The 13,946-nt window shown below is 34.1% G+C and overlaps 3 protein-coding genes across 7 annotated transcripts in view; 2 read left to right on the top strand and 1 right to left on the bottom strand.

The window, feature by feature from the left end:
• Positions 1 to 673: 673 nt before the first annotated feature.
• The window catches only part of LOC111615658 (putative L-aspartate dehydrogenase), a 23,865-nt gene continuing 10,592 nt past the window's right edge, over positions 674 to 13,946 (bottom strand). Inside the window, exons 2-3 of one of the 5 annotated variants that reach the window (XR_002755116.1) lie at positions 12,262 to 12,369; positions 674 to 1,565 (exon numbers count right to left, since the gene is read on the bottom strand). Coding sequence is in view for 2 of the 5 variants with exons in the window: in XM_023357091.1 (XP_023212859.1) it covers positions 10,531 to 11,352 (822 nt within the window). In the remaining 3 variants the exon portion in view is untranslated. Of the gene's footprint in view, positions 1,566 to 1,754; positions 1,817 to 7,435; positions 7,513 to 10,408; positions 12,088 to 12,261; positions 12,745 to 13,946 lie in introns of those variants that run through there. The other 4 variants (XR_002755117.1, XR_002755118.1, XM_023357091.1 and 1 more) reach the window with 4 other exon arrangements.
• On the top strand, positions 1,630 to 2,800 carry LOC111615657 (aminoacyl tRNA synthase complex-interacting multifunctional protein 1-like). Its single transcript, XM_023357090.1, has 2 exons — positions 1,630 to 1,695; positions 1,778 to 2,800. Exon 2 carries the CDS (start codon positions 1,788 to 1,790, stop codon positions 2,697 to 2,699), a length of 912 nt encoding a protein of 303 aa, XP_023212858.1. The 5' UTR covers positions 1,630 to 1,695; positions 1,778 to 1,787; the 3' UTR covers positions 2,700 to 2,800.
• Positions 6,329 to 13,946, top strand: part of LOC111615656 (purine nucleoside phosphorylase-like) — a 37,890-nt gene continuing 30,272 nt past the window's right edge. Inside the window, exon 1 of the mRNA XM_023357087.1 lies at positions 6,329 to 6,478. Coding sequence (XP_023212855.1) covers positions 6,456 to 6,478 — 23 coding nt within the window. The 5' untranslated portion in view covers positions 6,329 to 6,455. The remainder of the gene's footprint in view (positions 6,479 to 13,946) is intronic.

The raw sequence follows: 13,946 nt of genomic DNA, 5'->3' as shown, positions 1-13,946 counted from the left end.
CTGAATTCAGTGTTTGCAAAGAGAGATTTTTAACGAAAGAAAATGGATGTCCCTGCTGTAGAAATATCTTTACGTCAAACAGCAATAAAACAATCCCTTGGTACTGGGCAGGGTTTCAGAAAATGTGACTGCAAATCTAAATGTACTACAAATAGGCCTGCTTGTCGCAAAAACCAATTTCTACGTAATTCAAAGTGTCACCAATCTTTAGATTGCACTAATAAGTAAGTACAATTTTATCATATGTTTGGCAAATTCATTTCCCTAATTGTAATAATATTTTAAACCGTTTGATTTTTGTATTAAAGTTTTTTTAATTGATTGATGATTGATTCAATCAACTAATTTGTTGATTGTTTGATTGTATTAATTTGATTCTTTAGATATTGAAAATTAAATAAATAACATTATGTTAATTTAAGCGTACAGAAACGTTGCTGTTGTTCCAGCAAAAATCTTATTTTCATTTTACCGAGTGCCTAGTAGGTAATGTGCAATTACCTAGATACTCTGCACATTACCTAGGTAATTTGAGAAATAAAACAATTTTAGCAACTTTAATTAACGGATCATCCTAGTTAATGTGCAGATTAGCTAGGTAATGTGCACATTAACGGATTTGTAGCTTTAGCGGTAACAATTATACAAAAGCGAAAGGATTAATGTTGAGGGTAAAAACGAGTTTTTTTACGACCGATCCCACTAAACATATTATATTGGGCATTAAGAGAGCCTCTTTTTAGGAAGCTCATTATGGGTTCGTCCAGGCCCACAATGGGGGGGCCGAGTGGTGAGGGACAGGGCCCGACATATCAGGTCGGATCACCCCCGAAAACTTCGTGGGGATTTTTCGATCTGTCTGGATTCTGATCCCGGGTCCCCCGGAGCAGTAGTCTGCCACCTTAAACGCTCGGCCATCCAGCCTAGGGAAAGAGAGTTAAAGAAAAACACCAAATTTTTTCAGGAATTGGATTGATAGGATAAGGCAATGTAAGACATGGGCGCCTTACCAATGGGGTGCCCCGCGAGGACTTGTGGGAAACGGACCAGTATTTAAATGTGACACACGTAAAGAAAACCCAGAAAAATTCACACGCGGTGATCAGGTGCGAACCCACTATCAATATTCAACATCGCTGGAATACGGATTCGAATGAAAAATTTCCATAAAATTTTCCAAGTCCCACTCCGACTATTTCTCGAATTCTTTAAAAAGTTAAATTTTTTATTTGAAAAAAAAACCTATAAAAATGCCCACCAGTGGCCGAGTGGACTCCGTCTCCGCTCATAGCGGCCGTGATCAGACACTAAATACTGAGAGTTCGGTTGTAAGTTCGCGCCTCGATTGGACAGGCTGGCAGCTTGGAGTTTTCCGGATTTTCTCCGTGCAGATGACACCTAAATAGGGGCCAGCTTACCATAAAAGTCCTCCCGAAAGGCGTTCTATCTCGACGGCCTTCGTGTATCTTCCTGCTGTCTTCTATAAGGTCAGCTCTTCCCTCCCCTTGCGATCTATCTCCTGTCTCTCTTCTCTTCGGAGTACAAGCGAATAGCAATACACTCCTCTATGAACGAAAGGAAAGGAAACTATAAAAATTTAATAAACAAACAAAAATATTTTTTTAAATATTAAATTTTTTCTCTAAAAAAGTGACAGCAGGGTGCGCTGTCGTTTGTACTCGCTGTGTAAACGTGGTTAGTATTTTTCGTCTCGTGTTAAATATTTAGTTTTACAGTAAATAAACGGAACTTACGTTAACAATTATTGTCGTTTTAGATAATCAAAAATGACGCTGGAAGAAGTTGTTGTACGTTTATCGGAGAGAGCCAAAGCTATGAATGAAATCATTGAGAGATCGTATAAAATGTTGGAGCAGATGAAGAAGAGAATATATTCCGAGCAAGAAAAGAAACTAAAATTGGAAAATAAGCAATTACAAGATGAAGTAGAGATATGGAAATCGAAATTAATTGATTTAGAAACTAAACATGGTTTAAAACAGATCCCATTACCTACAAATAAAGTAGAAATTGAACCTGTATCTGTTATAACACCAGTTCAAAGCAGTAGTAATGTTCCAGTAGTTAGCCAAGTAAAAGATGAGTCACCTCCTAAACATGACAAAAATGACAAACCGGGTAAGCCAAAAAAAGTAGAAAAGAAAACTCCAAAACCAAAAGCCGACGGGGACGGAGATGCACGACTGGTCGACGTCAGTCGCCTGGATTTCAGAATCGGGATCATTCAGACTGTTTCCAAACATCCGGATGCAGATTCTCTTTACGTTGAACAGATAGATTTGGGTGAAGATAAGCTGAGAACCGTTGTGTCCGGTCTGGTAAAGTTTGTGCCACTAGAAGAAATGCAAAACCGGTGGGTTGTTGTACTGTGCAATCTCAAGCCAGCCAAGATGAGAGGGATCTTGTCGGAGGCAATGGTGATGTGCGCATCTACTCCCGAAAAAGTAGAAATTCTGAATCCTCCATCTGGCTGTGTTCCAGGAGACAGGGTATCCTTTGAGGGATATCCTGGTGAACCAGACACCTTACTGAATCCTAAAAAGAAGATATTTGAGCAAGTTGCACCTGATCTGAAAACAGATGCAAATTGTGTAGCCACTTACAAAGGAGTACCTTTTGTTGTCAAAGATAAAGGCATAATAAAAGCATCCACTTTAGCTAATGTAAATATTAAGTAACATTTCTCTTATTGTAGAATTATTTGTAATGTTATAGATTTAGTTAGGTTTTAATTTGTGTGTATCTTATAAGATTAATATATTTTTGTGTTTACTAATATTTTTTTTTTTTCATTTCTAAACATTGTTAAATATTTCTTAATTTAACAATAAATGCTTATATTTAAAAGTGATTATTTCATTGATGATTAAAATATGAATAATGTTAATTACATTATAAATACTTAATTATTTTCTTTACTTATAACTTAACAAATCAGATGTATTGTTAGAACTACAGAAATTTATAGTTATCCAAATTATCAATACTGACAAAGGAGAGTTATACAATCAAGAGGGCATTGGAATAGAATGAAACTTTTACTACAAACATAATGACTGTGATAATAAGTGATTAACACAAAGGGATAATTCAAATTAACCTTTAGTATCTTGTAGAAACTGCCCGTTGCCTATACATGTTGCAATATGGTTGTGTTTACCAGCACTGTATGCTATCATGTGACAGATTTGTCCACAGATATTGCAACTGTCACTCTAGATTCCCCATAGTTGTAGATAGCTAGACTGGTGTCCCATCTAATTTCATGAATGCTTGATGGGTGACAAATTTGGGGTCAGCAGGTAAGGAAGAGTGGCAACATAACACATTTTTGGGAAACTCCAGGGCCATGTCCAGTAACGCAGAACACTTAAGTTAGAATTTTGAGTGGCTTAGTGGACAGAGCTAAGAATGTTCTGAGTATCATTGAACAATTATTCTTAAACAACTGGGCAAAATGTGGACAAAGTTAAAATTATGATTGCAACAAATCTTGCAAACAAACTGGTTGAAAAGGATGAAGTAACCAATACAATTATTCAAATGGAAGCTGCATTAGATCGTGATGAAATTAATTAAACAAATATTTATTGTAATTAACGAAATGGACTGTTGTCTTCCGTTAAATTGTATTCGGAATCTGTCATACCGATGTATGATAATTTTACATTTCAAAGTAATTTTAGAATGAGTTAATGATTTGAATGAGAGAATAACATTGTGATTGTTATAATAAAATACGTTTGTCCAACATGAGCAGCCATCTTGCAAATCATATGACGAGACAAAAACAATGTCACTAGTAGAAGTTAGGATAGATAAAAGAAGCTGACTGAACTAGCTAGAATACAAGTTCAAACAAGCTTTAAAATGAGTTCAACATCACAGCATAACTAGACTTAGCAAGAATTCTGCATTACTGAACACAGCCCAGTTGTGTGCAGCTGAACATTATCTTGCTGAAAAATAGATGCTTATAGTCATGTCATGAATGGCAACACTAGATACAGGATTTCTTGAATGTATTGCTGTGCCATCAATGTTCCTTATGTCAGTATATCTACAGTAGGAGTGACTGTCATACCAGATAGCTCTTCATATCAGCATACCAACAATTGGGGCATTATGTACCACTTAATAGTAAAAATGGTATTGGTGCACTCAACAGTGCTCCTCCAAACTAACAGTGTGGTAGTTGTTCCGAAACAGAACTAAGATTTTTCACTAGAGATGATTGATACACTGCTAATCTTTAGCAGTCATGCTTCTCTGTCATGGCACCTTGCAAATGAAACTGACATTGTTTGGATGTTAATAGCAGAATGCATCAGTTGCTATGCATACAAATTTGCCTTTGATAATTGCTTGCCAATGGTAAGGGAAAATACAGAGTTCTGCAGCAAGACTTTCGCCTGTTTCTGAATAATGGATAAAGATGCAGGTAGAGTATTCTTGTGATCATCTCTCCTAATAGTCTGTTTGGGGCTTCTAAAGCCTGCCTGCCACATATGTGTAACCTCACCACACCTTTCACATATCCATTTCCCCCATATCATCAAAGTAGGTCAGAATGGCCCAGATAGATGTTTGGAGAAATGGCCATCCTGCTTTCCTCAGCTCAGTGATATGGCCTTTTTAAACTGTACCAGCTGTGAGTAAAATCTTTGATTGTGTCCCACAGATGCACCTTGTGTTTTAAGACCTCTAAATAATAGTAAGTACACTGAAAATTCTGAACACATTGAGCCTTTTTATATGATACTGGGATAACAATTTTAAGACACTTGTAGCATTACCTGGTGTGCAACTGGACCATAACTAATTATTTACATATCTGAGACAGTTGTAAACCAAGTTTTGCAGAAATTGGGCGATTCTATCAGAGTACATAATGTACACTCGGTAATTACTGATAATTGTTTTTGTCAAAGAATGCAAACAAAGCCTGAAAATAATATAATTTTGTTAGATACTGTATTTCATAATTCATATAATTCCTCACTTCTAATCATTAACAGATTGTTAATTTGAATCAACATAATAAATTGTCTCAAAATTGCAAAATTGTATGAAAAAGAATTTATAAAATAGAATCCTTTTGCATTGATATCATAAGAGAGTGGATTATTTTCTCAATTAATTGAAACATTTTAACTATAAAAGAATGTTCCAATATATTTTAAATGACTTTGTTTATAATCTTACAAACATCTAATAAATTTTTTATTTACAAATTATTTTAGCCCTATAAACAATCCACAAATATAAGAGAAAGCAGAATGAAACAAAAATTCTTATAATAATGAAATTTTAGAAGAAAAATTTAGTAATTAATGAATTTTCATTTTTTAATCTCAAAAATATAATGATTAACACAGTTTATGAGTTTTAAACAGGTATTAGTTTAAATTTAATACAATATCCCTGGCTTTTTAGTTTGTTAATTCAAAGTGTCATCCAACCCTTTTCTCTAATACTTGAACCATTTTTTGGAAGGTACTGAGTTTATATTGAGGATCCAATTGATTCAATTTAAATAATATAAAACACTACTGCACTTAAATATTGAGAAATTTTAATAGAAGTACAGTAGAATCTCGAAAACTCGGCCTAATGTGGACGAAGGGTGGCCGAGTTTGTGAAAATGCCGGGTTATCGGGAATGGGGTTAAAAAAAATAAGTATGAGTGTTTCCTCAGAAAATGCTGTACTGTACTTGTATGTATTGTTTACTTGAGAATACATTAGAGAATAAACTGCCCAAATACCCTTAAACAAAGGAAAAGTACGTCCTTTATTAAGGCATAGAGCCTTTACTACATGAATATGAAAATTAATGAATATACTGTGTACAGTAATTTACCTGATAAGACAGACCTCAGAAAAATACTTCATGAGGTATAAAGCTGTCTATAATGAAAATTAATTAACTAAGGATTTTTTTGCCCTGCCAGGGTGTGGCCGAGTTATCCGGACTGCCGGGTTATCGAGTGCCGAGTTTTCGAGACTACTGTATTCAGATTATTTTGATCTAATTCTTATATTTTCAACAGAAGACTAATAATTTACAAAGAAATTTCTACATTTCTGTAATAATTTTACATTTACGAAATTCATTTTATATTTAAAATATCCAATTATTTTATCTGAAGCCATTATGATTTGTGTTTTTTTTTAATATACTGTATATGTAAAAAAAGTTAAGTAAAGTGTAAAGAATTATGCAAAAATGTTGCGACATTAATTTAATCAAATGATAAAGCAGAACAAATTTTAAAAAAATTTCCCACTAAACAATATTATCTTGCATTAACGACAATTAAATATTTTTCAGGCAATCTATCATTATGTTCACGTGACTTAGTGATAAGCAATAAAAGTGCAATTGTGTGTAATAAAATTTTCGTTTTTGTGAGAACTCACCAACGTTTGAAAATGCCCAACTCAACACTAGATGGGTGAGTTATAAATTTCTTAAATTTCTCAGTGTTTTCGTGTATTTTCCTACACTAGAAGCAACTTGTTCATAGATAATATTAGATTTTTGTATAATTTAAGCATGTAATAATAAGGATATGTGTTTTAACATAACTCTCCCTTTATTTTTGTATTTGAGATAAAAGACTATAAATATTTGCAGTTTACACTTATATCATACCCCTTTTATTGTTGTAAAAAGGTGAACTATCAATACTTTATCCTCGGTAGGAAAATATATAAAGATAAGCTCTTTGATCTTGTTTCGTTAATTTTATATATACAGTACAAAACGTTTTAAAAGAGAAAAATAGTTTATAATTGTAATTTTTAGCATAATCCAAATTATCCTACTACAATGGTTCTAGATTCCATAGGTTTGTTCTAAAGCTAAATAAATCTATTGCATCTATAATTTTTACTTTAGTAAAGTGTAATTTTGGGAGAATTTTTGCTGAAATATGTTTAATTATCATTCTTCATTGGGCTGCAATTTTAAAAAAATTGTAGACCTATAAATTCCCACTGTCGTCCGACCGTCCGTCTTTCGTTAATCTCGAGAACGGAGTTAGGTAGATGAAATACGAGACCAGATATGGAAACCTTAGGGGCAGAGGGCACCGATTAACTTTCCGATACAAACCAGAAGTCACATTATTTCGATTTAAAATGCTGTTACTGTACCTGAAAGTAGTTAATAGATGATCGGCACGACTCTTAAAGGAAAAGTATGATGTACTGTACAGTACAGGTGCAAGCCACTACTAATAAATTGAGGTGGAGAGAATATATTTTAAATTAAATAAATAAAAAATTGCAGTCCGGCATTTTGACGATGTCTCAATAAATAATTGCTCGTAATCTTAAGAAATCGGTGCCAAGAGATTTGAATGATTATAAATCTACAAACCAAACATATTACTCGCTTGTTGATTTACCTTGAAAACATTCTATAGTACTTGCTACACGTTGATTTACCTTGAAAACATTCTATAGTACTTGCTACACCACCAGGACCATGCTGAAAGAAATTTATTTATAAATTATTATAGATTAAAACTATAAGATCCATTATTTTTCGAATTCTATGCTAATTAAAAATCAATTGACCAAAAACAATCCACAAACTTTCCTTAAAAAAACACTAAAACTTCCTGCAATTTTTCCTTCTATCATGTGTTAACTAGAAGGAAAAACCGGATTCTTATCTGTTTACTTCAAAGGTGATATTGGATAAGACATTGATTACATTATCTTATACCCATTGTTTAGCGTATATCGATAATCGAACCTACTAATGAAAGAGGTAATAGTGTAAGTGAAATTTGATTCGGTGCATTCCAAAATTTAAATTAATTATTTTATTAATTAAAATGGCCAATCAGATACGAATTGTTTATAAAATGGACATCTTCAATCAATTTAAGATTCTAGATATACAGACTACGTGAATTTCCGTGGATAGTCACGAAGATCCACGAAATCTCAAGTGGACGAACCTGTATTACTTATGGAAATAGACGAATAGCTTATCACATGGTCATGTACAGTTGTTACTTTTGAAATGTTTTGTTGTAGAATCCTAAATTCCTGGAGTTAGGCTGTGTACACACTTAGGCGTTTTGCGTTGCGTTAAACGCGCGTTAGCAGCGTACACACCAGGCGTTAGCTCGGCGTTAGACGAGCGTTTAGTGGAGCATACGCACTGGCTCAGTTTGGAAATGGACGTGAAAGTAATTGCTTGTGTGCCCTCCTCCATCGTCGCTATAAAAGACGATGGCAGAGGCAAAGAGAATTTTGGGTGCACCCAATATTACGAGATAGACTGACACATGGAATGTTTGCGACGTTGTATCCAAAATTAAGACAAAATGAACCCAAGTTTTTTAATTCTTTTAAAATATCTATAAAATCATTTGACAATGGTTGGTCTCTTTTAGATTTCATCAATAAATAGATCAGTATCGAAATGATCGTTCTCCATTTCGGCCAACGTACGTCCACTCTACCCGAAAGCGCGCGATCGAATGTACAGTAACATGGCAGCACATATATCTCAAAGCGCTCGGCTGACGCCCGCAAAACGCGCGTTTTAAGAAAAATCTATAAACGCACGTTTGAGTGTGTACTGTACGCCTATGCAGAACTCTTGGTTCGTCAAACGCGCGCTTTTAAACGCGCGTTTAAAAACGTCTAGTGTGTACGCAGCCTTAATCTCTCGAAATTGATTGGCGCCACGATTTAGATCATTAGAGACCCGACAATACGGATCGACCAGCATTGGCGAGGGATGAGAAACGATGAGAATCTATACCTATGATAAATTTAGTGGATCTAGTAAGGATTCGAACCCAGATGTTTGTTTGTTTGTTAAGTTATGACAACTCAACACTTGGGCTATCTGCCTAGGAGGATGCCTTCCGGGAGGTCTTTTTAAGGGAAACTGGCCCCTATTTAGGCGTTACAGACGTGGAAAACTCCACGTGACCAGCTCGTCGGAGCGAGGCGCGAACCTAGGACCGAACTCCCAGTGTTCATAGTACGAAGACTGCTTGGCCACTGGTGGGCACCGAACCCAGATCCAGTGACTATTTTTGATTTGATTTCTTAACGAGAATCACAAACAAATTACGCATGGCAGCACTGAAGATTATCTATGGAAACTCTCAATGTTGCCTGTCACTGAATTCTAGAAAAGACGATTTCCAAGACTCGAAGTCATTTCAGTTAAGCAACTTTCATGAAACTCGTTTTTTCTAATCAAGTTTTCATAACAAAACGAAAATAACATTATCTTCTATGATATAAATGTGCTAATTCATAATGAGCCGCAAATGAATACATTTTCTTTCACCTTATCCGATGAATATTCATGAATATTGAAAAATTGTTGAAAAAATCAAAATTGGGAGAATAAAATATTTTTTCATATAATTTGATTAATTTTTGGATACTAAAATGAGTACTGTAAATATATGAACTAATTGATATGGTAAGAGTTGAGACAATAATTTAAAATTTTAGCTATGGCTACTCGAGAATATTACTGGCTAAGTGGAGGTCTCAGTTTGATTTCTCGTGAGTGCCCACCAGTGGCCGAGTGGATAAAACCATTGAACGGCTTTATCCACTCGGACACTAGTTGGCACTGGAAGTTGGTCGTTGGTTCGCGCCAACATCCACTGGCCACGAAGTTTTCCGGGTTTTCGTCATTTTTGTAACACCTAAATAGGGGCGTTTTCCATAGAAAGTCCTTCCGGGAGGCGTCCTTCCTCGGCAGTTTGCCCGTCTTGCGTTGCCGTATACAAATAACAAATAATTCAATCCGTAATCCAAATAAATAATTTTATTTTTATGGGAGTTTATGAATAAAAAGCAATCAACAATAAGAATATTTTGTGTAATATAAGGGAGGCCCATAACCGTTACGTGTATTTTTACAAGAAAAGGTGTTAAAGCATCATAATTTCTATAATTGAATAAAAGGAGCTCCGTTTTGTAAGTAATAAAAATATTTGAATAATTTAATCTTTATAATGATTGACTGAATTTTTGGGCCATTCTGTGTATAAAATTTTATCTTATTTTTCCAAATCAAACGGTATAAGATATCGTGTTTCTGTATTCTATAAATATGTAAATAGCTTTATGTTCATAGATTTTTTCTTGTGAACAAATTTAAAAAAAAATCACCGATAGCAATTTAAAAAACTAGTTTAAAAGTATGTTTAGGCGTAAGAAATTTAATTTAGATAAAAATTTGATTTCCATTGAGTTTTCTAATCTGCTATTTACACTAGATACTGTTTTGAAAGCAGTAACAACAGATTATCGAAGACCAGAGATCAAATTTCTCAACTTTAAGATTTCTATATCTTGGGGCGAAATGATTTCAAAAAAAATAAAAAAACACCTTTTGCAACTCTATTTAATCACTTGAATCAGTTACAAATTCAGAAATTTGTTTCTTTTTAAAAGATAGCAATGTACACGAATCCATGCTAAATCTCATATTCACTTGTATTAATTTATGCTAACACAAATGGATACCCGGTCCTTTGCCCGTGGCTCTATGAAGGCTTGCCAAAAATGCATTGTAAGTGGCCATACCCGTGACTGCACCGCGTGTTGCGGGATTCTTTCGTATAGTATGCACTGTAAATCGTTCTCCGTCGACGAGTGGTCCTCGAGCTTCTACTTCGACCACGTGATGCTTTTCCAACGAGGGATCTGCCACTAAACACCCCATCACCCCGTCCATACCCAAATTATGAGCGGCTATTGCGGCGGTGGCCATGGTATTAGTATTGTTGGGAGCCATTTTGCAAATCTTACGCACCGGTCCTTCGTACAATATAACAGGCCGATCGACGACCGCTTCGTTTCTTTTTTTCATCTCCCCCGTTAATTTTATGCTAGAAGGATGCTTCCTCATTGTAATTTTGGCAAATTCTAGCATATTAGTTTCCGCCAGTTTTTGTAAATCTTCTCCTCCCCAGAGGGCACCACTGGGAACGTACACTCCGTGTTGTATGGCAGCTGCGCGAAGGCGGCTCTCCACTTCCGGATCTGCCAGAGCGGTGGGAGAGCCGATGACGTAATCGGAAACGGCTACGAAGTCACTTCCGTGTTTTGCTGTAATATCCGGATGGGCAACTTCCACTATGACGTCGGCCGGTCGGCTGTGGAAATCAGAGAGTTCTCTCAATACTAAGTTCGCGTCTACGTCTTCTAGAGCACAGGGAGTTCGATTCCATACGAAAGCGACTCGAAAATTGTTCGAATCTCTGAGGGAACGATACAAAAATCTTCCCAAATGACCATATCCCACTATTCCGACTCGCCTGGCCTCCATTTAAGTTTAACTTAATTTATCGATCCCACAATTCCGTACTATTCTAAAGTTGTCTTGAAATGTTAGCGTGACGCAACAATAGATAACGGGTGGGGCGACCTTGACTTATCGATGCCTCTGTTTATTATCGACATTTCCGCTTCGATGACGTATTTCCTCTGTCCATATACAATGTTTTCTAGACAATAATGTTTATCTTGGATACTTCCTGATCTCTACTGGTTACATTTAGTAATACTAACAAAATACATATTGTAAAAGGGTCCAAAAATATAATAAACTAACCAAATTAATTTCAGAAATTTTGATTCTACTCACACCTTTAATTTAAAATCTTTGGTTCTGAGACCCTCCTCTGTAGTTAGATGCATGATTAATTTCATGTTTCTAGCTGTAACTTCTGTATTGATTTACACAATACCTTTAATACGAACACATACAAATTGTTACAGTTATCACAGGAACATCAGGTTCGATCGTTCTGTATTATGTGCATACCTTTCAAATCATTTGTATCTTATAACTTACAATTACTATCTAAATTTACATCTCCAACAAAACATTTTCGAATGAATGTACCTAAATTTTAGGATATTGTTTTCACGGTTCATATCACTGTAATGTCATTAACATCTAGCATCCACGTTTCAGTTTTTATCTTAGCCCGAACAATAAACAATGATGATAATTAAAATTCAGTATCACTATATAATAACCGGTATTGCTTTATAAAAACTTTAAAAAAAATCAAACAATATAACTTAGTTTGAATAACTTAGTAATTAAATAGAAATCTGATAAAACTATATCAGATTTCTATTTAATTCTGTATAATGAATTTTATAAAGAAATGAACTCAATTTTTTCTTACTGTAATTAATATAAGACTATCTAATATGGCAGACTCACCATAACGTGTACAGTACGTAGTTAGCAGCTTCTTTAGATGATATAGTACAGTATTTGTTTATTTTATAAAACACATATCCAGGCTTCTTTGCCACCTTCAATCGTTTCCTATTCTCAAGAAATCAGAAAAATATTTATAAATTTTGGCATTTTCCTTATTAAAGAGTAAAACTTCTTGCTTTTTATAAGAATTTTTTAGCATAAAACAATAAATTTAAAAATTATATTAATGTCATAATCAATAGAACATTTTTTACACTCAACTATTGTACTTAATTGTATTCTCCAGTTTAAATTAATTAAGCATTAAACCCCTAAAATTTACTTCAAAAACATTCCTTCCGATCGTTCTTTAATTATAATTAATGCTAAAAATACATTTATAAATTTAATTACTACAAATGTCTTGATTATAAACGAAGGCCGCAACTACTTTAAAATAATTTTGCTATTTAATTTTAATTAGCTTAATTATTTAATTCCTTTATTATATACACAAAATAAAATATTTCATTATTCCAAAGCAAACATTATTAAATTCGAGATTTTAAAAAGGTTTTTATGGAATACAGTACATGTATAATGGGAAATAATTAAGGACTGGTAAAGTTGCGGGTCGATGACTGACGTCACTTATCAGGGAATTGTCAATTGTCGGTCACGTGTTAGGAAGGGTAAGTATTGTCATTGTTGCGTAAATGATTACGTGTTTGGAAACATTAACACATAAACGGCGACAATTGGTAACAGTGTTATTACTCTATCGGTCGTTAGTATCTTTGCGAATGGACCAAATTTAGTGATATGGATGGCATTTTTTATATAATAAAAATACTGATCGTAAGTACAAATTGTAATGATGTATAAGAACGATAATCAGTCTCGGAAAATACAAGAAATGCTTAACTGTAAGGAAAATTATATTGCACAAAACGCGAGAATTCTCCCGAATGCAACAAGTTCAGGTCACAGGTAAAATGTCAGATAGAAAGGTCACCTGTTCGTAAGTTTTATGCATAATTTACTTGTTTTTCACCCCAAATAATTTTTTTTGGCATCTACAGTTTAAAATTCGCATTGATTCACTAAAATTTTAAGTACAGTTGCGAAATATTCAGGACAGCTTTAACACAATAGAAAACATGTAAACACCGTGGTAACCGTTACCCTTGTTTAGGGCCCCTAAGCTGAGCCTGAACAATTTAGGACCTTTACAAATTACAGTCTAATTAAGCTTGATAAGGCATCAAAAGCAGGCGATTTTCTTATTGAATATTATAATTTAACGCTTAAAGAACTTAAAATTAGTTCTTTAGTTTAGTCCAGGTTTGTCTTTGGAATGAAAAATTTTAGTTTAAATTAGTTTCTAAAAAAATTTAAAAAGTTACAGTTTTAATTAAAATCAAGATTTTATTTCTATCTAAATAAATTAACATAATTAATAGTAATTAATTATTCTGAAAGCTGCAGATACTACTACTACAAAACTGCATTTCAAAGGGCAGATTCTGTTTTGGATTTATTCTTTAAAATTAATTTTATATTCGAATTATTCAGTAGGATTTGTATTTACAGGGTGGTCCAAAAGTCTGTTAACATCGTGAATTGCTCATGCAAATTAGGAAAGGATTTTGTAGTTTATACTTATACTTATAGTATAAAGTATTTGAATAAAGGCAGCGGGA

The sequence above is a fragment of the Centruroides sculpturatus genome, unplaced genomic scaffold (assembly GCF_000671375.1).
Source record: "Centruroides sculpturatus isolate CEXI.00-Female unplaced genomic scaffold, Cexi_2.0 scaffold1641, whole genome shotgun sequence".
NCBI lineage: Eukaryota > Metazoa > Arthropoda > Arachnida > Scorpiones > Buthidae > Centruroides > Centruroides sculpturatus.
The sequence above is the reverse complement of the archived record's forward strand: the minus strand, read 5'-3'. Positions and strand labels throughout refer to the sequence as shown.